Here is a 23,739-nt window from a genome sequence, read left to right on the forward strand (position 1 = left end):
ATTGATTTTCTTTTCATCTGAAAGTGTGTCCGACTGTTAGGAGCGTAGCTTCTCATTAATTCAATTTGTAGGTCCGTCTGTCTGTTTGTTTATCGTTTATTTGCTTCATAGGATTTACTTCATAAGTGGTCATAACTGACAAATATTGACATAATTTTCATCATTATGTCGATATACTTATGTTAACATAATAAATGTATAAGTAAAGATGTATAACCCTGGTTCAAGTAGTGGAGACCCATCTCGTCTGCTAGCAAATTGCTTTCTGCTCTTTTGTAGCGACTTGGCTGTGTTCATATTTCCGATGCTTTTGGATGAAGGTCGACGCAGGGTCCCAACCCCGTGGACATACAGTTATTTAACCCCTGCCCCCTCTATTCTTTTACTGTATTGTTGACATAATAATTTTTTGATAAAGTAACTCCTTTTGGATGTTGTCATCATTGTTTTTTTTAGTTAAACAAGGAAGTTTTGTAAAGGAGTTGGAAAGAAATATGTGTATTGTTATTTAGAATAGTGGATATACATAGTTTACGTGGATATATTGATAGGGGAAAATTTGTCGTCAATTTAGGTTGCTAACATGAACGTCATTCATCCAGTAGCTATTAAAGGAAGTATTGGGTAAAAGAGGTGGATGGGGTGGGGGTATCGTTATTTTAGCCAACTGCGAGTATCACTTTGTTAGAGTACATGAAAATCCAAGTAATATGTAATAGTATTTCTTTTTTAGACTATTTATTCCGATGTACGTACATATTAACCGTAAGTGAGCGTAGAAAAAGTACTTTATTAAAGTTATTGTTCGACAAAAAAGTTTGATTCATAGATAAATCAGCAGTTGTGTTGGAGGTTTGCCAGTTAAGGATCCTTAAAACGGCAGAACTGATAAGTCCGGACTTTCTGCGGATTGTGGAAGGTTTTAGTCTATTATTAAGGGTTCGTTCTAAACGAAAAGAACATTACCTACATACATACAAACCAGTGTTTCGGAGCTGGGAGCCGTGGAGCCGCCATATTTTGCTGGAGTCGGAGCCGTAATTTTCGTTAAAAACGGATTTTTTTTTTACAAATTATGATTTGGTAACTCTGTTTTGTCATGTGCAAATGCCCTTTTTAAGTTTTTCAAGTCAAGTTTTATCAAAAATTGAACTTTTAAAACCTTCAAAAGTAAAAAATAAAAAAATATTTATATGTCGAGTTTTTCTTGATTTTAGGTTGGAGCCTGAGCTGGATCCGGAGCCGGAGCTGGATCCGGAGCTGGATCCGGAGCCGGATCCGGAGCCGTACTTGCAAATACGTCTCCGCGGTGCTGGAGCCGCACCAAAATCAAACGGCTCCGAAACACCAGAATTGCGTAAAAAGTAGCTTTGTCGTTAATAATATGAGTTACTTATCTATGATTTTTTTTCTATGAAAAAAAATATATTTGCTAATATTAGTTGTGTAAGTGTGACTTTAAAACAGCTTAAAAAAGAGCTAAAATAAAAATTAACAATATCTTTGTTACTTTTTTGCCATTCAAAATAAATAAGTTGCCAGTTTGAATTATACTTTAAAAATATTTTATTTATTTTATCAAAATATGGCGAAATAGACAATTTTAGCCGATTATTTTGTAATATATAAACATATACCTACATAAATACGTGTACATTTCCTCTTTTGTTACTTAATATATTTCATTAGATATTATTTCACAGATTTTCATGCCTAATAAGTGGATTTTCTTTAACAGTTAGGGAGTGGAATCCATTTTTATAGAAGCAGAAATATAATCATAGATTATATTTCTGCTTCTATAAAAATGGATTCAACTCCCTAACTGTTTAACTTACTAGGGGATTTTTTAAAGTAAAGAGGTAGTTGTAATATTTTTACTGTTTATAGATAGATTCTTAAGATATTTAATGAAAATCGTAAAAAGTTTTCTCGTATTCATTCGAATCCGGTGGATAGGAACCGGTTCTCATCCATACGAAAAAAAACTATGGTTAGCATCGTATTATATCCAGCTTTCTACGAATATAGAAATGTACAATCATAAGATTAAAACTAGTTTTTTTAGCCCGTGACTTCGGCACCTTGGGGCTAAAAAAATGGTTTTAATCTTATGATTGTACATTCTATATCCGCGGAAAGATGTTTGTAATACGATGCGAGAAATAACTATTACAGTTTTTTAAGATCTTGATCACTGAACCAAGTTCTATCCTCCCCTTTTTATTTTATTTTTAAACTACCTAGCGGCTGCGCCCCTAGCATTTAGGGGCTCTATATTCGAAGGGCAGAAAAATAGCCTAAAACCATATCCAGACTTATTTAAAAAAAAAATTAAATAGCCTTAAACCATCTCAGAGCCTAAAGGAGGCTTTACTGTAAAGAAGAACCATATCGGTTCAGCGGTTAGCGAGATCCTTCACTACAGACAAAAAAAGCTTATTACTTTATATTATAGGATAGGTCAAATAATTTTTCTAATTTTATTAGGAGGGTGTAGGTACCCTCACCTAAAATAGTTATAACCTGCCCCTGGACCTATAAAAAGCTTCACTAAAATGAACCATGTCGTTCTAGCGGTTACAGGTACAGACAGACATTCTATTACTTAAAATAAAATGTTAATTAAATAATTTCTAGAAGCAAAGCTTTCCTATAATTTGCATTTTTCTATGAATTCTCCCCACTAAATTAGTTCCTTAGAAATGCATAATCATATTATAAAGAAATGTTTTAAGAATTCTTTAAACCGAATAACAGGACAGAAAAAAGATAAAACTAAAAAAAAAATAATTTAAATCCATATTTTCGCTCAAAGACAAGGCCTAAATTACACAATAAAAAGCCTGAAACCATCCTTGGACCTATGTGAAGCATCCGTAAATCGGTTTAGTAGTTATCAAAATCTTAAGCTACAGATATAAAAACTTCTTTACATAGGATTATAAAATTAACCAAAAACTACTGTTTCTACTGAAAATTACTGTTTTTTACCACGTAGCCCTAAAATTGACCTTATTAGAGCTACTGAGTTATATAATATGTTTATACATTACAAACAATATTTCAATTTAGCTAAACATATTAATCCTTCCCCTTATAGTAAGAAATAGGTAAGTATTATTCTTTTTTTAAAACATTAAAACATCCTTTTTTATCCCTAATTATAAGCTTAACAATAAAAAAGTAAAAACTGTAATTTTTGCTGTTTTATTATATCCTATAGTGGTTTTATAGCGATACCTTCATTAAAGATTAATTACGGCTGGAAAAAAAAGAGCGGTAATGGTTTATTTGACTTTCTAGTATGTCCATCAAATGTAGTGTATTAAATTATATCTATGGTAGGGGTTATTTTGTCTATCATAATAGGCATGGTCATCAATTTATCGTTTATAGTCTTATTCATAAGATTCTTTCTAAAAAGTCACTTTAGGTTAAGATAAGTGTATTGTGTTTTATTGTCTTTTTTGTAAAAACAAAATTTTCTATTTTTAAAAATAAAATAAGATAGATAGGGTAGTTTTAGAACCTTATACGAAACTTTTTACCATTTTAAAATAACAGTTACCTACTTTATTTAATAATTTCAAAATTTATCCATAGAGAGAGGGGACAATGGGCTATTACATTAGTCCCCAAAGTTTTATAATAATATTTTCTAATTCGTTGGTTTAACAACTTTGGGGACATTTGTGAGTTTGGATTGGTTGGTTCATTAAGTTGAGTGTACAAAAAGTTTTTACCACTAATAGAAATCGAAAGAAGAGTATATTTTGTTTATTGTCATTAGGAACTGAAATATTAACGTACATAAGTAGCGCAGTAATATTAAGCTATATTTCAGTTAAAAGATACATTAGAATAGTCATTGAGGGGGGGGGGGGTGGTAAATTACACTGGTACCCAAAGTTTTATAACCAAGTTATCTTTAAAGAACTGTTGATGAATTGTGATAAGTTTCAAACTAGCAATATACAAACCCATGATTTTACTCCACAGAAGGGATAGTATTTCAATTTTTCGTACATTTATTTATCCTGAAGATCCCTGAAACATTTTCACGGATTTTTTCGCATGGATATACTTAGTTGCAGAATAGCTACACTAAAAATAGTCCCTAGCTGTTCTTTTTTAAAGCTTATTTGAACAATTTTAAAGCCTAATATATTTTACTCATCTATCGTTCTTTTTATTTATATATTTTGAATAAGAACTGGAAGAAAAGTGAAGTTATCTTTTCAAGTAGTAAAGCTACTCTATAATTTGAAATGTCCTTTAAGATATAAGATTGGTGACGATTTGCTTTAACAATTATCATTCAGTATGTCGGTCTATAAAAAAAACCCATGAAACTTATTACTCTTACACCCCCCCCCCCTCCCGTTTTTATTTAAAACTTTCTTAAAGCATAATATTTTTATCGTCCATTGTCTTATATTTGGTTTAATAGGGGGTTAATCATTTGAAATAGACAATTTCAAGCCCCTACCCTATTTCTTATACCTATCCTAATGACATTAAAATAATCATTTTTACATTAGGTGCTATTAAGACGTTGAAGGGGGACGTAACTGAAGCTTTTTTGATGCTGGGGGGGGGGGGTTTTCTCCGAAACCACTTGATGAACCGTGCAAATTTTTTGGACTTAAGCTTTTAGGGGTATGAACATCTTATGGTTTCAAAGTCAACCCCCTACCCCCACCCCCTAGCCCCCCGGGGCTCAAAACCCCCCCAAAAATGAACCTAACCTTAATTTTCTCAGAAACCATTTGACCAATAGGGATGATTTCTTAAACTTAAGCTTTTATGGTTATAAACTAACTTCTAGATTAGAAGTCACCCCCCTGCCGCCAACCCCTAGCCCTCCGGGGCTCCAAAAAACCCTAAAAATTAACTTAACTTTAATTTTCTCAGAAACCATTTGACCAATAGGGATGATTTCTTAAACTTAAGCTTTTATGGTTATAAACTAACTTCTAGATTAGAAGTCACCCCCCTGCCGCCAACCCCTAGCCCTCAGGGGCTCAAAAAAATCCTAAAAATGAACCTAACCTTAATTTTCTCATAAACCATTTGACCAATAGGGATGATTTCTTAAACTTAAGCTTTTATGGTTATGAACTAACTTCTAGATTAGAAGTCACCCCCCCTTCCGCCAACCCCTAGCCCTCCGGGGCTCCAAAAAACCCTAAAATGAACCTAACTTTAATTTTCTCAGAAACCATTTGACCAATAGGGATGATTTCTTAAACTTAAGCTTTTATGGTTATAAACTAACTTCTAGATTAGAAGTCATCCCCCTGCCGCCAACCCCTAGCCCTCCAGGACTCCAAAAAACCCTAAAATGAACCTAACTTTAATTTTCTCAGAAACCATTTGACCAATAGGGATGATTTCTTAAACTTAAGCTTTTATGGTTATAAACTAACTTCTAGATTAGAAGTCACCCCCTGCCGCCAACCCCTAGCCCTCCGGGGCTCCAAAAAAAAACCTAAAAATGAACCTAACTTTAATTTTCTCAGAAACCATTTGACCAATAGGGATGATTTAATAATGCGGTTCCTGAGAAAACTGAGATTAGGTTATTTCTCTAAAAGCATGTTTAAAAAAAAATTACTGGAAATTTAAGCTAAAGTATATTTTTTAGGGGGTATTTAAGCCCATGGGGCTATGGGGTGGGTGACTTCTAAAATAAAATTTAGTTTATAACCATATATCTGCCAAACAAAAAAGTAGTTTATACACATAAAAAAACATCTCTATTGATCAAATGGTTTCTGAGAAAATTACAGTTAGGTTCATTTTTAGGTTTTTTTTTAAGCCTAGGAGGGCTAGGGGTTGGCGGCAGGAGTGAAAAGACTTCTAAACTAAAAGTTAATTTATAAGCATAAAAGCTTAAGTTTAAGATTCTATTGATTAAATGGTTTCTGAAAAAATTAAGGTTAGGTTCATTTTTAGGGTTTTTGAGCCCCGGAGGGCTAGGGGTTGGCGGCAGAGGGTTGACTTCTAAACTAGAAGTTAGTTTATTAGCATTATAGCTTAAGTCTAAGCAATCATCTCTATTGATCAAATGGTTTCTGAGAAAATTAAGGTTAGGTTCATTTTTTTTTTTTTTAGTCCTGGAGGGCCAGGGGTGGGCGGCAGGGGGGTGACTTCTAAACTATAAGTTAGTTTATAAGCATAAAAGCTTAAGTTTAAGAAATCATCTCTATTGGTCAAATGGTTTCTGAGAAAATAAATGTTAGGTTCATTTTTATGGGTTTTTTTGATCCCCGGGTGGCTAAAGGTTAGCGGCAGGGGGGTGACTTCTATACCAAAAGCTAGTTTATAACCATAAAGGCTTAAGTTTAAGAAATCATCTCTATTGGTCAAATGGTTCCTGAGAAAATAAAGGTTAGGTTCATTTTTATGGTTTTTTTATCCCCGGAGGGCTAGTGGTTAGCGGCAGGGAGGTGACTTCTATACTAAAAGCTAGTTTATAACCATAAAGGCTTAAGTTTAAGAAATCATCTCTATTGGTCGAATGGTTTCTGAGAAAATTAAGGTTAGGTTCATTTTTAGGGTTTTTTGAGCCCCAGAGGGCTAGGGGTTGGCGGCAGGGGGGTGACTTATAATCAATGAGTTAGTTTATAACCTTAAAAGCTTAAGTTTAAGAAATCATCCCTATTGGTCAAATGGTTTCTAAGAAAATTAAGGTTAGGTTTATTTTTAGGGTTTTTTGGAGCTCCGGAGGGCTAGGGGTTGGCGGCAGGGGGTGACTTCTAAATCAAAATTTAGTTTATAACCATAAAAGCTTAAGTTTAAGAAATCATCTCTATTGGTCGAATGGTTTCTGAGAAAATTAAAGTTAGGTTCATTTTTAGGGTTTTTTAGAGCCCCGGAGGGCTAGGGGTTGGAGGAAGAGGTGTGACTTTTAATCTAGGAGTTGTTTTATAATCATAAAAGCTTAAGTTTAAGAAATCATCCCTATTGTTCAAATGGTTTCTGAGAAAATTAAGGTTAGGTTCATTTTTAGGATTTTTTTGAGCCCCGGAGGGCTAGGGGTTTGCAACAGGGGGGTGACTTATAATCTAGTAGTTAGTTTATAACCATAAAAGCTTAAGTTTAAGAAATCATCTCTATTGGTCAAATGGTTTTTGAGAAAATTAAAGTTAGGTTCATTTTTAGGGTTTTTTTGAGCCCCGGAGGGCTAGGGGTTGGCGGCAGGGGGGTGACTTCTAATCTAGAAGTTAGTTTATAACCATAAAAGCTTAAGTTTAAGAAATCATCCCTATTGGTCAAATGGTTTCTGAGAAAATTAAAGTTAGGTTCATTTTAGGGTTTTTTGGAGCCCTGGAGGGCTAGGGGTTGGCGGCAGGGGGGTGACTTCTAATCTAGAAGTTAGTTTATAACCATTAAAAGCTTAAGTTTAAGAAATCATCCCTATTGGTCAAATGGTTTCTGAGAAAATTAAGGTTAGGTTCATTTTTAGGGGGGTTTTGAGCCCCGGGGGGCTAGGGGGTGGGGGTAGGGGGTTGACTTTGAAACCATAAGATGTTCATACCCCTAAAAGCTTAAGTCCAAAAAATTTGCACAGTTCATCAAGTGGTTCCGGAGAAACCCCCCCCCCCCCAGCATCAAAAAAGCTTCAGTTACGTCCCCCTTTTAAACTCCTTAAAACAGAAACTTTAAGGTCTACTTAATTTTAGCTATTATTTGAAGGAATTAAATTAACGTTTGAATGCTGTTTATTTACCAAGGATATAGAGATAAGTCAATGAAATAGAATTTAGTCTTCCCCCGATTAAACACGTTAGCTATTCAGATGGTTCGATTTGGTTTGTCACTAATCTTCAAGATAAGACAATGGACAATAAATTGCTGAGCATCCCCAATTATGATTTACAAAATTACCCCTTGTATAGATTAAGACATATAGTTGAAAAGTTTTAGTTAGATATTCAAAGGTTTTCAAGTCAACGAATGGGAAAACGTGTTTGTAAAACTTTGGGTACTAGCATCATGTAAGTACATTGGGGCAAGATCAATTTATCTTTCATTCTCCTATCCCTATATACCTAAAAATTGTTGAATCAACCATCTGGGATAATTTGTATGTCTGTGCAGTGTCAACGTTTAACCCCTCCCCCAAAATTGACCGTTTTTTTGGGGATGGTGGTTGCATTTTTATTGTAGGGGCGGGGGGGGGGGCTCGGGAGGGTTATTGCACATTGCCCACACATTAAAGTAAAAGGAATATGGATTCTGATAAATAAAATGTAATAAAATGAAGAAAAACAAAACATTCTGTATTGATAATGTTTATAATGAAAAATATTTTAAGTTAAGGAATGGCTTTATTATTAATTGGATCTTACATCAGATTATCATGTACTTTAAGAAAGTGAAACTTGTAACTGGCTAAAATAACGATCCTCCCTCCATCCACCAGATTATCATGTACTCTAATAAGGTGAAACTTGTAGCTGGCTAAAAAACCGATCCCTCTCCATCCAACTGGATGAACGAACTGACCAACAAGTGACGCAAATGTTAGCAACTTAAATTTCAACAATATTCACGTATATTCTATATCCATTAATAGAGTATTTGATAATTCATATTCTATAAGGTCTACATTTGTCATTTTGTTAAAAAGCTTCGCTATTATCTGACGTTATCGTTCTATTGTATTAAAATTATCATAAATAAACCGTAATGTTACTATGTAAAAATAGTAGTTTTTTTTTAAATAGTAGTTTAAACCCAAATTAGAACATAGTAAATTATTTCCAAAACTATTTTTGGGGTTTTGTTTACCGAGTTGCCTTGCAAAACTACCAAAACTAAATTAGCTCTACGCGTAATTGGTTGGTTGAGTTTTCTCTTAAAAGTTTTGCCTCTTTGGCATGGGAATCTTCTTGAGGAAAATCAGAAGCTTATTTCACAGAACATTCCATCCTTTCATCCTTATTCATCAACGGATGGACAAAGGGAAGCAGCTTATAGTGCCTAATAAAAATGACGTCATAAAATACAAATTACCAATGATAGGCCAGTATACATTGTAATTGACCAATGGTAAAATGTATACATTTATATTGAAGATGTAGATTTACATTGCCCAATTTAATGCTGATCGACTATCTGTTATAACAGCCAATTAAATAAATAAAACATATTTGGTAGTATGTAATATATTGATTGTATTGTATAAACACACGTACCAATCTGTGGTAATATTAGGCCGCATATTGCGGTGTTTAGCATGAATATGGCTTCCTAAATTCACATTTTTTTTTGACAACATTGGGGTGATACATAAAAAGAACCCTAAAAATAAAACTCTTGGAAAATTGTTATACTATTACTTGGAAGTTACACCATATATAAATTTATTCTAATAAATTGATGCTCTTAACTGGCTAAATTACCCCATCCCCTCCCCTCCTACTGGATTAACGAACTGACCAATAAAGGAGAACCATAACAGCAGGCTAAGTTGACGACATACGATCCACGTATGTCCGATTTTCATTAATTGAACGCAATTTAAAAACAGGAAGGCATTAGAAGCTTCAAACAATTTTATTTACTAAAATTCTGTAGAAAAAGATTTAAAACTTTTTGAACACCTTCTTTGGTATTTTAAGGAGTGTTATTGGGGTAGTAAAGCAACAGTCACTTGCCGTTATACTTGGTTGTTTAGTGGGGGGGGGGGGTGGGTATTGAAGTTGCTATTATCCTATGATATAAAGTAGTAAGAATTTTGTTTGTCATTCAGGATCTTGCTAACCATTGAGTTTCTCATTTTAAAGACTTAAATAGAGGGTTTCAGGCTATTTTTATACTTAATTGGTAGGGGAACAAAGTGTCTAAAAAATCCGCCTTGTGACGTCACAAAAATTAGGGATTATCCTGATCCATCCCTTTTTTAGTGGTTTTCTTCCCACTTCTCCTCTCATCTCCCTCATTTTTATGACGTCACATCACATGAATTTTGAGACACTTTTTTTGTGTTTTACAGTTAATTGATATTTAGCTTTTAGTCTATTTAGCTTATTAATACGCTAGTTGTGGATATAAATATCCTCTTATAATAACACTTATTTTTATGTAACTAAAAGCTTAAAAAAGATTATATTGATTTTTTTATCCAAATAATACATATATGGCTAAAGTGACTAAAAGTAGGTTAATTTTATATGTAAATAATACCAATAATAAGTTTTAAGCATATTGGTGTAATATTTATGAATAGATGAATATAAAACAGCAAAAAAAAATATTTAGATTTTGAATTTATAATCGGCTTTACCCTAGCATCTAGGGGCTTTGTTTGGAATGGCAGAGAGAGGTTTTAAAATAGCTTAGAACCATATCAATATTTAAACCTAAAAATAAAATAGCCTAAAACCATCATAGGATTTAATGTGAAGCTTAACCAAAATAGAAAACCTAATCGGCTCAGTAATTATTATTTTCTCTTACTACTTTACATAATAAATAGTCTGTATTGTAAAAACATATAATAGTGTTAAGTATTAGTTTACGAATTATTTTGTCAATTTTATACCAAAAAATAATCTTATTCTTAAAAGCGAAGCTTTTCTATAATTAGGGTCGGTCCGTCCGTAACGGATAGCTTTTTCCGTTAATTTGGGCATGTTAGAATTGTCCTATCGATTTCAAATTTTGCATGGTGATTCCTTTAGTAGTTAGGTACGATTTAGAAAGCGTAGCAACTCTATAATCATTACCAAAATATCCGTACGTCCATTTTAAACATGTTGATTTTTTTTACTTTTTTAACAACAAATTTTTATGTGATCAAATCATCGGATTGATCTGATTTTTGGTATATTGATTCCTGGGACAACAAAGTATAATGTAATAAGCGAAGCAACTCTATAATCAAGCCCTAAAAATGTAAGTATGTCCATAAAAATTATCCTGTATCAAGCAGTTTTACAACAAATTTACTTACAATTTTGCTTTGACTCTTATAAATTTATATTATGATGATTAAGTTCTAACACTATATAAGTGTTAATGTCCGTTTGTCCTACCGTTTCAGTGCTTCGCTTTTATTGATGTTGTCATCCTTGTTATGTGTTAAACTAGTAAACATTTAACATAAGCCACGCCTGAAGGGGACAATTATACTGGTACCCAACGTTTTATATACACGTTTTGCCATTCGTTGACCTAAAAACTTTTGGAACTTTCAACCTAAAAAATAAAACAAGTTCGAAAAAAAATTTTAAAAATTATTTAATGCCTTATGTTAATTTTCTAATAAAATAAGTTAATCTTTTTTTTAAAATACCACATTAAATATTGTGTTTTAAACCAAAAACACGTATACGTAGAAAAAATAAAATAGCAAGGATGACAACAACCAAAAAATCTAATCAAAGGAGCTAGGATGAAAAAGGGTTTTCAACGAATTTTTTATTTAAATGGACCGTCGAAGGATTTTTAATGTTTTGTGTCGACTTTTCAGTATTAATAAAAGTGGAAATGGCTGCCATATTATCGACAAAACGATAGTTTAATAATATTCCATTTAATTTTTTATTAGAATTATGTAGTCTTCGATGTCAGCTATGAAAATGGATGTAGAAATAGAATATTATACGTGGATATTATGATAGGGGCAAAATTGTCATCAATTTAGCTTGCTAACATGGAACTCGTTTATTGGTCAGTTCGTTTATCCAGTGAATCGTTAATTGTGCCAGCTTAAAGTTTTATTTTATAAGAGAACATGAAAATCTATGTAATAATTTATCCATTATTAATGACTAACGGAATGACAAAGTGAGTTATAGAGTAGCTTTGCTCCAAGTAAAAAGAGTAAAAGTAGTCTAAAATAGATCACGTATGAAAACCTCAAAATAACATTACAGCAAAACCTTTGTGCTATCGACTATGACCATATTTTTTCTAATAGCAAGGATAATAACATCCAGTAAAGCGAAGCTTTAAAATCAGAAGGAAAGACAAACGAAGCTTAAGTCTAGAAGAGAACATTAATTTGTAATAAAAATAGGGATGATATCTTAACTTTCAGTAAAAGTTTATACTTCGATATTTCATATGCATTAATTGATAGAGGGTTAATTCAAAGTCTGATTTTGTACATAATATGGATTTTCCAGAGTTTTATCTTTTTTTTATCTAAAGCTTAAGATCTCCATAACTACTCAACTGATCGGGTTCTCTACTTACGATAAACTTCACATTGGTCCTCTAATGGTTTTAAGCAATTTTATTTTTACATTTAGGTCTTGAATTGATTTTAATTAGCTATAGTTCTAACCCCTACATGATTGGGGCGTAGCCGCTAGGTTATTATAGTTAGCTATTTATTTATAAGGACGGACTGACCGTCCTTACAAATGACAGACTTATAGAGAGCTTCGCTACTTCTAACACACAGAAAATTGAACACAGAATTTGTCTGTAAAATCACATATGTACAATTACACACATACACACACACACACTCACACACACACAAACCAAAAGCCTACTTGAAATTGCAATTTGGAACTACAACACACACACACACACAAACACACACACAATGAAAAACAAAAACATATGTCTATAATTTAAGTGTAACAGCAAGCACAAATACGTCTTATACAGGGTGTTTTTTTTAATAGACTGATATAAAGCATAGCTTCGCTGTATAAGAAAAAAATAACATATTTTCCATTATGGCTTCGAAACCGATAGATATTCGCTGGATTTAAACTGGTTTTCAGCCATACTTAAAAATCATGTACAGCATCGTAATAAATGAGAAAACTGGTTTTAATCCTTTAATTTTTTATTAATATCCGCGAATAGCTGTTCATAATACAATGCGATAAATAACTATTGTGTTTTTCAAAAGTCTTTAATTTAATTAATTTCTTTATTTTCTCATATCGCCCTCAAAATGATTTATAAGTTTATTTTATCAAACAAAAACTTAATGAAAACAATTTCAATTAAAATTTCGAAGGGGGGAAATTTGGCATTTTTAGTGAATATTAAAGAGTTATATGCTAATGTTTATTTTCAATAGGGCGTCTCTATTTTAGAAAATATATATTTTTCTAGTAAACTGCTTTTTGGGGATTTATTTTAGTTGTAATGGCGACTTTTTAAAGGTCCTATTAATAGCTCAAACACTTGAATTGTATGTAAACAATATCTTTTATAAAGTAGTAAGGTTTGTTTTAAGATCTCAATAAATACTAAACCGATTGGGTTCTCTATTTTATGTAGGCTTTATATAAGTCCTGTGATGGTTTTAGGCAATTTTATATAGCCCCTCTACGCCCTTCAGAGTCCCTAAATGCTAGGGTCGAAGTCGCTAGTGTTTAAAATTTTAAAATTTCAATAGGGTAGGAATATACATTTTTGGAAAAACGAAAAACGACTCAGCCTATTTAGTATAATGATTCATGGATCTTTAGGGATAAGACAATGGACGACAAATTGATAAAGTACCACGGCTGTAGATTTATATTATTGGTGGAAAAGTTCTGTCACTGCTTGTTTGTACAATCCAATCAAGATTTGATAAAAGTCCTCAAAGTTGTTAAGCCAACGAATCAGCAAATGTTTTAGTGAATGGGTACCAGTATAATTTACAGTCCAATATCCCCTCTCTTCTTCCTGATAATGAGTATTTATACATCCTAAATGTAATCAAAATGAATATAGAATAATCTTTTAGTTAATCCCTCTTATGAATAAGTGGATGAATGAATAGATAGATGGATAGATGGATTATCTCTCATTAGAAAGTTAATCTATTAATAGATAGATAGATATGATTAAGTTTTCTTTTAATTTAATACTTCGCAATTTATGGAAATAGTTGTTGTTGTTTCTTTATGATATCAAATATCTTCTGTTAATAATAATTTAGAATACTTCAAACCTGATTTTTCTTAGCTTTTAGTTTAAATATTAACTTATACATTTACTGATTTTGACATAAGTTTTTATTTGTTGATCTGGTTATTAATTCTTCTATTTTTTTATAGGTATGATTTAAAGAGGTTTCTGAGATATCAATGAACACACATACATCCATCTATTTAAGTATTAACGACTGCACTATTAGGAATTAGGAACTTTGTATTCAAATGAGAAAAGGGGTATAAAATAGCTTTAAAAACTAAGTTATATAGCCAAAATCCATCCCGGGGGGGGGGGGGCAATGTAAAACTTTTCTAAAATGGATAATTGAATCGGTTCAGTGGTTATTAAGATCTGAACGAGCATAATACTTTATTATATAGGATATGATAGATATTTTACACCTATTCTATTAGGATAAATCATTCTAATTATTAACTCTAATTTTTTGGCAAATATCTAAAGTTAAGCAGTAACGACATGTCTTTATTCAATCAAAATCATATGTTTATACAATATAGACAATTTTAAACAAAAGCCAGATTAACGTAGCACTTATTTTTTTACTTTTTTACTCCAGGGATCTAAAGGGATAATATAATGGCCAATAAATTGATGTACATCCCCAATGATGGTACACAAAATTACCCCTTCTGTAGATTAAAATTAGTGGTTGAGACGTTTGAACACTCAATTAAAATTCCCCCAAAGTTGATAATCCAACGAATAAGAAATCATTATAATTAAACTTTGGGGACTAGTGTAATAAACAGTCCATTGTCCCCTCTCTCTTTGTTTCTACTTACTTTAAATATTAAAAATATTTTTTGCATATTTTAAAAGAATACCTATACTAAAAAAGTAGCCAATATTTCTGCATTTTTGTAGACACTTTATAAAGTCTTTTCCTTAACATTTCCCTTTTATTGTACAATTTCCCTATCTTCCTTTCCTTTTATATTTCTTAACCCTTTCTCTGCGTGTCTTTATTATCCCCCCCTTCCTTAACTCTAGCACTGCGTATCATAAATTCTCTTACCTCCCCCCCCCCACACACTTCTTAACCCTGCACCCGCGTGTGTAACTCATCTATTTTAATTAGCAGCATGATAGAGTTTAACTTAAAGTCAAGAAAATAAAACATTATGATAACCCGTTTTACCCCATCCCTTATCCTCTACCCCACTTTTGCTTTCATTACAAAATTCTTCCATCCTAACTTAACAACGCTAATCAATAATGTAGCTCACCAAATTTACACATAAGGTGACGTTAACATGGGAAATACATATAATTAATTATGAAAATAATATATCCAAGTGCGTCTGTCGATAAAAAGAGAAAGACGCAATAAATCATTTAGCTCTTTATTTTTAATTTTTTAAGTTTAAAAATATTGTACTCGGCTATTCCTTGGCCGATTTAGGCTTTTAATCATATCCTGGCCGAGACAAATTTAGACCGTTGACTAATCAAAAATCGGTTCAGTTAGAGGGATACCCAACGTCTCAATTTATTGCTACCAAAAGTCTTATAACTACGTTGCAATTATATAAAAACCCGTAAATTGAGTTTAATCAAAGGAGTATACTTCACATTTCAATCACGCCCCCATCCCGTGATACAGCAGGGCATTAATTTGTCATCGACCTAGCAGCATTATAGTTTCTGTAACTTATCAATCTTTTGACACTAGCCAAGTATTCAAGGGGGGATAATACGCCCCCCCCCCCCACTCTTAATGCAAGATATTTCCCACATTATTTATTTAACCCTATAGAAAATATTCGGAAGGGGGTGGGACAAAGGAACTCCCCTTTGCTATATCCACTTCCGATTATAGTGGTATAATTTCCCCTCCCTTTATGTTTCAAGGGGCGGGAATTATTCCCCCCCCCCCCTTTATATTATGATTTTATGTCAACATCGTATTAGGGTTAACATGGAATGTTTCACGGCTTTAATTTCTCAATCTTGTAAGATCTCACGAACTGCCAAACACATTTAAACTTCACTGCACAGTAAAAATGTAGGGAACTAGATTTTTAAATGACGTACAGAATATATACGCATGTAATAATCTTAGAGTATCTTCGCTACTAAAATGGATGTCTCTCCATTTCGATAACATTGATATATTATTGTATTAATGTAATATTTTTATGTATTTATTAACACGGTTTGACCGTATATCTTATCTTTCCCCCATATCTTTATATCACGGAGGGAGGGGACATTGAATTGTAATTTAAACCGGTACCCAATGTTTTAAAAACACATTCTGCTAAACTTTGGGTACTTTTATCAAATCTTCATTGGTTAGTTCAAACTAGCAGTGTTTAAATTAATTTTATTATGAATAAGGAGTAATTATGTTCATTATCAATAGGGATGTATATCAATTTCCATTGTCTTATCCCTTAAGATCCCTGCTATCTTAATATACATTAATATTATGATATATGATAATTTATATTAATATCAGCTCTTCTTCTCTGAAATTATAGTCTGTGCGTTTGTCCGTCCGTCACAATTATAATCTTTGTCAACCCGGTTTTAGTTTATTAGTATAACTTGCAAGGATCTAAAGGGATAAGTCAGTAGCCAATAAATTAATGTACGTACATCTCCATACATGATACACAAAATTACCCTTTATGTAGCGTAGGATTAGTGGTTGAAACGTTTGAACACTCAACTATTATTTAATCAACCAATCAACAGTCCCTTAAGTTATTAAGCCAACAAATAAAAAACGTTATTATAAAATTTTGGAGGACTAGTGTAATAAACAATCCCCGGCCCTCTCTCTCTGATAATTTGCTGAAGTAAGGCGTGGTACATACATAAATAAAGAGTTTGCTATGCCAACATTTTTGGTCATAGATTGACTTCCTTACTAGTAGTAGCAAAGCTACTCTATAATTAGAGTTTGTTGTCTTAATTCAAAAGATATTTTCTTAGAAGCTATAAGAGATAGGGGTCTGATTTTTCTTTGTTAAGATTCTCTTAACAATACTCCATGGTTGCTTTTTAGCCGTTTTTGTATTTTCCTGCTTTTTACTGTATCTACAGTATGACCCTCGAAAAAGTATTTTTAAGCATCTGCAGCCCTTATTTCTCAATGAATTATTAAAAAATGTATATGTCCTTGTTCTCTATAGATTTCCACATAAGTAGATATAAAAAATTTTTTTTTACCTCCATTAACACCGGAGAATTTTAGAGCTAAAGTTTTGAAAAAGTGACTGAGGAAAAAGTAACTTTTAACATGAAACGACTTTTTTTAGCAAAATTAAGGTAGAAGTCCTTTTATTTTTGTAACTAGCAGAAACTTTATACAAAAATGAAATAAAAAATTTAGGCTTTAAGTAAAAAGCATTTTTTTACACATATTTTTTTAGTCTTTTTAGTTTGATGATATTTTGAAAAACTTACTTATTAGGCAAATTTGTTTTAGATTAAAAAACCAAATAAATCTTTATGAATATAGCAGGTAAATTATTTTTGTTTCATAATCCTAACTTTAATAACAAAAAAGTTATAAAGAAAATAAAATTAGAACATAATGATTTTTTAGTTAAAAATCTTAATCAACCCCCTATTAAATGATTGAGATGTCAGAAAAGGGGGCGGAGCAACTGTCACAATTAATCCTTTTCATAAAAAAATAACCTAAAATTTGCAAATAATCAATTCATTCAGTAGTATTTTTTGCCATATAAAATTGATATTTTTTGGTGGAATAAAAAAGAAATAATTAGTTAACTTGTTTTTCTTTGTGTATTATTATTCAGTTGCCAGAAAAACATAATATAACTATCCAAAAATTATGAGAAACAAAAAAAAATTCTTTTTCTCAGTCACATTTTCAAAACTTTAGCTCTAAAAATCTCCGGAGTTAATGGAGGTAAAATTAAAATTTTTATATCTACTTATGTGGAAATCTATAGAAAACAAGGACATATACATTTTTTAATAATTCATTGAGAAACAAGGGCTGCAGATGCTTAAAAATACTTTTTCGAGGGTCATACTGTAGATATGCTGTAATAGTTATTAAACCGTAAAGAAATAATTGTTTATTTTACTGGTGGAAAAACAAGAGGCAAAATAGTTTTCTCAAAAAGATGTCATACTTTTGCTTTTGGGTACTAAATTTTGAGACTATAATAGTTTTTCTTATGGTTCTATATCTCTCTCTCGTTCCTATTATTTGCTTATTCTGAATCCTAATTTGGCAAATCTCAGGTGTAATCCTTCAATCCAATTTTGGCAGGTACCATGAATGTTATCATACTAAGTAGCGCAGCTAGGTAAAAAATACGCAGAGAGAGATACACTAGTCCCCAAAGTTTTATAATAACGCTTACTTATTCGTTGTCTAACAACTTTAGGGACTCTTACTAAATTTTGATTGGTTGGTTTATTAAGTGAAGTATTCAAACGTTTCAACCATTAATTTTAATCTACAATAGGTGTAATTTTGTCATTATTGAGGATGTACATGAAGTTATCGGCCATTGTCTTATCCCTTTAGATCCCTGAAAAAACGTCATGTTCCACGTTATACTAGATATGTTAAAAATGACACCAAAGAACGCGTGACAATAAATCTAAGAATTAGGCAATGCCCTGGCCCCCAAACAGCTCTATTATTGTCTTATTATAATAAACAGACTACATACATAAATTAATCTAAACCCGCAATTACGATAAACAAAATTTCTCCTGGTGTTGTAGATTTAAATAATTGGTGAAAAAGTTAAGACACTAGGTTTTTACAATCCGATCGGGGACTAGTGATAATTTCCTAATCTTTTTGATCCAACTAATGAAATTTTGATGTTGTGTAAGTTATCTAAAGTTAAAATTTCTCTGCTTCTTATGATATAATTATCCTTGTCTAATTTGAATAATTCAAAAAGTAATTTCCGTATATAAAGATATATGAATCAAAATCATCAAGATTTTGAATTTAGACTTTTAAATACAGGATATTAAAGATTTTGTATCTATCTATATATTCGTGTAACCTCAAACAGACAACCATCCCCTCGATTGTACGACCTTTGTTTATATGTCTACACTATTCATGGTTGTGCCTGTCGTTTTAAACATTTCTAATATTAAAAGAATAATCCATTTTCTCGTATTCATTCGAATCCGGTGGATAGGAACCGGTTCTCATCCATACGAAAAAACTTTGTCTAGCATCGTATTTTATCCAGCTTTCTACGAATATAAAAATGTACAATCATAAGATTAAAACCAGTTTTTTTAGCTGGTGCCTTCGGAATCTCCGGGCAAAAAAACTAGTTTTAATCTTATAATTGTACATTCTATTTCCGCGGAAAGCCGTTTATAATACGATGCGAGAAATAACTATTACATCAATATATTTAGCCTTTCATCCAATTATCTATCCATTTATGTATCCATCTCTTTATTAATCTATTTGTCCATCTGTCTACCTAACTATGTATGTAATTGTCATACATTAGAGGAGGACACAATAAGCAAAAGTAATTCATTATATAAAAGAATTTTTACAATTCAAATTTTCAAACAGGGGTTTTTAATAAAAATGCCCCTTCCCCTCAAAAAAATATTTTTTTTTTGAAATTTGGTATTTTTTTGGTTTTGAATTTTTTTGGTTTCTGATGGCGAGGGAGGGGGGGGGGGTATAACCACCCCTGTTCAAAGGAAAAAACAAGGGGATAAAATTAGGGGGATTAAATCAGGGATATGCATGTAAATTACGGATTAAGGGGGGGGGAGGCTATTGAAGTCCTCACTCCCCCACCCCACCCCAACCCCCCGATCTTTATTTTATGAATGAATAGGATGTTACAATATTGGGGGGGGGGGGGGGGGTATTGAATAATAAACCGCGTCCTTACTTTTTCAAACTATCACAAAGGGGATTAAAAGTAATATTGTATTTGGCGGGGGGGGGGGGGGGGGGGTTGGATTTAGATTTTTAAGTATTTTGAGGGGTTAGAGGGTAAATTTTAAAATTTTAATGCTTATAGGACAATTCACAAAAAAAGTTGAATTTAAACATTAAAATGATCATTATTGAAACAAAATGTAGTTGATTTCAATAATTCCGGACAAGAGTTTGAAATGATTCATATTCAGAGGAAATTATTTATTATTTTGTATACAATTATGGATGTAGAATATACGTGGATATTAGGACAGGGGAAAAATTGTCGTCAATTTAGGTTGCTATTTCCACTATCAATTATTGGTCATTACGTTTATCCAGTAGGAGGGGAGGTGATTGTTATATCAGCCCGCTTCAAGTTTCACTTTATTTAGAGAACATGATAATCTGATGTGAGATCAAAGTAATAATAAATCCACTTGTACAATAGCATACTGTAATTGTTACTTTTAAGCAAATGTTGTAATTGGTGGAAAAGTAAAGACAGTAATTATTTTTTTTCAAGTTTCATACCCCTGAATAACTATATAACATGTGTTGAGAGCGTATTGTTTAGAAATACCAATATTTTTATCAATAATAATATAGAGAATATGCTCTTATACGTTTATACAATACTGAAAATATTACAAATTAGCTAACCATTCTTACGTTGACATCTTGCTTTTTAACTGCTAAACGCCCTACAGACATCGAACAGACCAATTCAGACATAGAGGGGACAATGGGCTGTTTATTACACTAGTCCCCAAACGTTTTCTTATTCGCCGACTTAACAACTTTGGGGACTTCAGTTAATTTTGATTGGTTGTTTCATTAAGTTGAGTGTTCAAAGGTTTCAATTACTAATTTTAATCTACAGAAGGGAAGACAATGGCCGATAATTGGTGTACATCTCCAATGACAATGCACAATATTACCCCTTCTGTAGATTTCAAATAGTGGTTGAAACGTTTGGACGCTCAACTTAATGAACCAACCAACCAAAATGTTGTTGAGCCAACAATAATAAAACTAGTGTAGAGAACAGCCCAATGTCCCCTCCCTCCTATTTTACAATAGATTTGCATTTGTAAAAATGTTTGCGGGAATGGTGGGACACACTCTTTGTATTGGTATTGAATTATTGTTATGATAGACCAAACAAAAGCTTTCTATTATCATTTTGGACGGAGGAAAAGTTTTAGGAAAATTAAACAGTAGAAAAGACAATTACAGCATGCATGCTATTATACATTTTTAATGAAAAACAGTACGTTTTGTGCTAATAATGATCTGTTTTCTTGCATTAAAGCAAGTAATACCTAACACTTAATATTACTGGCGGATAATTTGAAGGCGAAATAGTTTTTCATATATTTATTTTTAGAATATTTATACCTGTACAAAACAAATGATATTTCAGTATTGCTTCGAAACCAATGTATATCCGCAGGATTAGAACCGGTTCCAAACCACACTGAAAAAACATATATCATGTCGTATTATAGTCAATTGTCTATGAATAATAAAATAGAAAATCATAATGTTAATACCAGTTTTGTTAGACAGGGCCTTCGTCCCCTCGGGGCTGGCTAACAAATTATTTTTCATTTTACTGTCCGCGGAAAGCTGTCTATAATACTATGCGATAAATAAGTATTTTGGGATTGTAACAGAAATAGAATTATTATAATTTATTGATCTAAAATATTAGGAATATTTATTTATACAGTGTGTTTTTTTTATGAGAACTTTTTTGAAAGCAATTTTACCCCACTTATAGTTATCAGAATTTAATGATTAATGGCTTATTTTCTTCGTTTTTTAAGGCAATTATTAGAACAACAAAAAAATATTTCAGTTTTTATTTAAAAAGTACAGTAAAATCAAAAATTCAAAGCTTAGGTGTCAACATCTAAAAATGGTTTTAGCGCATTTTCCTTATGTTCAATTATTCAACCTTTTGCAAGAATGGCTGTTAAACACTTCAAAATTGAGATATAGAGATAAAAATGTATTCAGATACATTAGGGACATGTACTAGAACATATCAAAGTTTGAAGGTCATATCACAACCAGGGAGGGAGTACTGGCCCTCCAAAGTCGACTACGGAAAATCCAATTATTTTCTTGCAAAGGTTACAAGATTTAGGCATAAGAAAAATGCGCTAAAACCATTATTAGATGTTGACACCTAAGTTTTGAATTTTTGATTTTACTGTACTTTTTAAATAAAAACTGAAATATTTTTTGGTGTTCTATTAATTGCATTAAAAAACGAAGAAAATAAGCCATTAATCATTAAATTCTGATAACTTTAAGTGGGGTAAAATTGCTTTCAAAAAAGTTCTCATAAAAAAAACACACTGTATTTATATTACAATAAAAGTTATTTGAATACTAATATAAAAATCGATATATTATTATTAATTGGATGTTGCACCAGATTTTTATAAACTCTTTTAAAGTGATGCTCGCTGTTGGCTAAAATAACGATTATCACCAGCTGCTGCCTTTACCCCATCCCCTCTCCTCCTATTGAATTAACGAACTGACTAATAAATGAATATTAGCAAGCTAATTTGAAGACAAATTTTCTCCTGTCAATATATCCACATATATCATATATCCATTAATATGAATATGGGATAGGAGTATGGACGGTAAATTAATCTCCTCCCCTTAATTTTATGAGTGAAGTTCTGTATTATGTAGCTTTTAATTTCTGCGGGAAGAAAGGGCGTAGATTAATATTTCATTTCTATTTGATTTATTTCCTATATTTAAAATTGCTTTGCTTAAAAGATGTTAAATATTTATCAAACTTCCAATATGCAGACATACGTACAAAACCTAATTATTATTAAAGAGTAGCTGCGCTATCAAAATTTAGGCATACAAATTTTGTACAACATAACGTATAACTAATGAAGTAAAATTGAAATAGGAGCCTGCTAAAATTTTTTATTGTATGTTCCTTAAATATAGCAAATATTAAAAATTCAAAAACAGCATATTTTTTATGAATAGCTTACCCAATGACACGTACCCATAGAACTGTTTGAAGCCACTAGTATGATACATACAATCAATATCATCACAGGAATTGGCATTGAAAATGTTTAAAGCGATAGGACAATTTGTATGAATTTGTCTGTTTTGCTTGAACGTATAACATGCGCATAATAATAAAACCGGAGATTGGGATACAGCAATGGCAAAAAAATTTGTTTACCACCCAAATTTTTAGTCGAAAATTGTAACGAAACAACAGAATTTATGTGTTTGTATGCTGTAGTTGTTTTCAATAAAGAAAACATGATTTAAGTCTCCCTAAGAACTTTCAGATCTTTCCCGCAAAATAACTGTCGAGCACTTGAAATAAATCAAAAATAAACTAGGTGGTTATTTTACCCCATAGGGCTACCCAGTACCTAATTTTTAACCTAACCTAACCTGTCCTAAAGTAAAAATGGCATTTTCAGTTTTCGCAACGGTCAACGCAGGTTATGAAAGTACCAAACCATGCATTAAATTATGTGTTTTTGTATTCTTATGTTGAAATACATTTTTAAATATCTAAACAATTTTATCTTCAAATGCTACACCCTTGTGCCTGAAAAGCGCGGTAGTAATTCTCTATGTAAGATGATACGTGTTGCGAGTCCTGTTTTTATTATTTAGGTCCAGGGAATAAAGGATAATTATAGGATGAATTTATTTTCTTTACATTTAAAGTTTTAGGGAAAATCCATTTAACTGCAATTTTCCTTTTACTTCCTATTTAGTTATTGTAGTAGGAAAGTTCTTTACAACTTACTTTGATTGTCTTTGCATCAGGAACCTTTACTTAATATAAGACAATGTTAATTATGATCATTCAAATTAGCCCATAA

At 31.9% G+C, this 23,739-nt stretch overlaps 2 protein-coding genes across 9 annotated transcripts in view; both read left to right on the top strand.

The window, feature by feature from the left end:
- Window positions 1–1,368, top strand: part of LOC145327592 (uncharacterized) — a 53,203-nt gene extending 51,835 nt beyond the window's left edge. The window contains exon 4 of the mRNA XM_080171131.1: window positions 1,218–1,368. Coding sequence (XP_080027257.1) covers window positions 1,218–1,368 — 151 coding nt within the window. The remainder of the gene's footprint in view (window positions 1–1,217) is intronic.
- LOC145329090 (fasciclin-3-like) overlaps window positions 1–23,739 on the top strand; it is a 243,259-nt gene that overhangs the window by 25,643 nt on the left and 193,877 nt on the right. The gene's annotated exons all lie outside the window — the stretch shown is intronic.

The sequence above is a fragment of the Acartia tonsa genome, chromosome 9, assembly GCF_053477335.1.
Source record: "Acartia tonsa isolate MP-2025a chromosome 9, ASM5347733v1, whole genome shotgun sequence".
Taxonomy (NCBI): Eukaryota; Metazoa; Arthropoda; class Copepoda; order Calanoida; family Acartiidae; genus Acartia; species Acartia tonsa.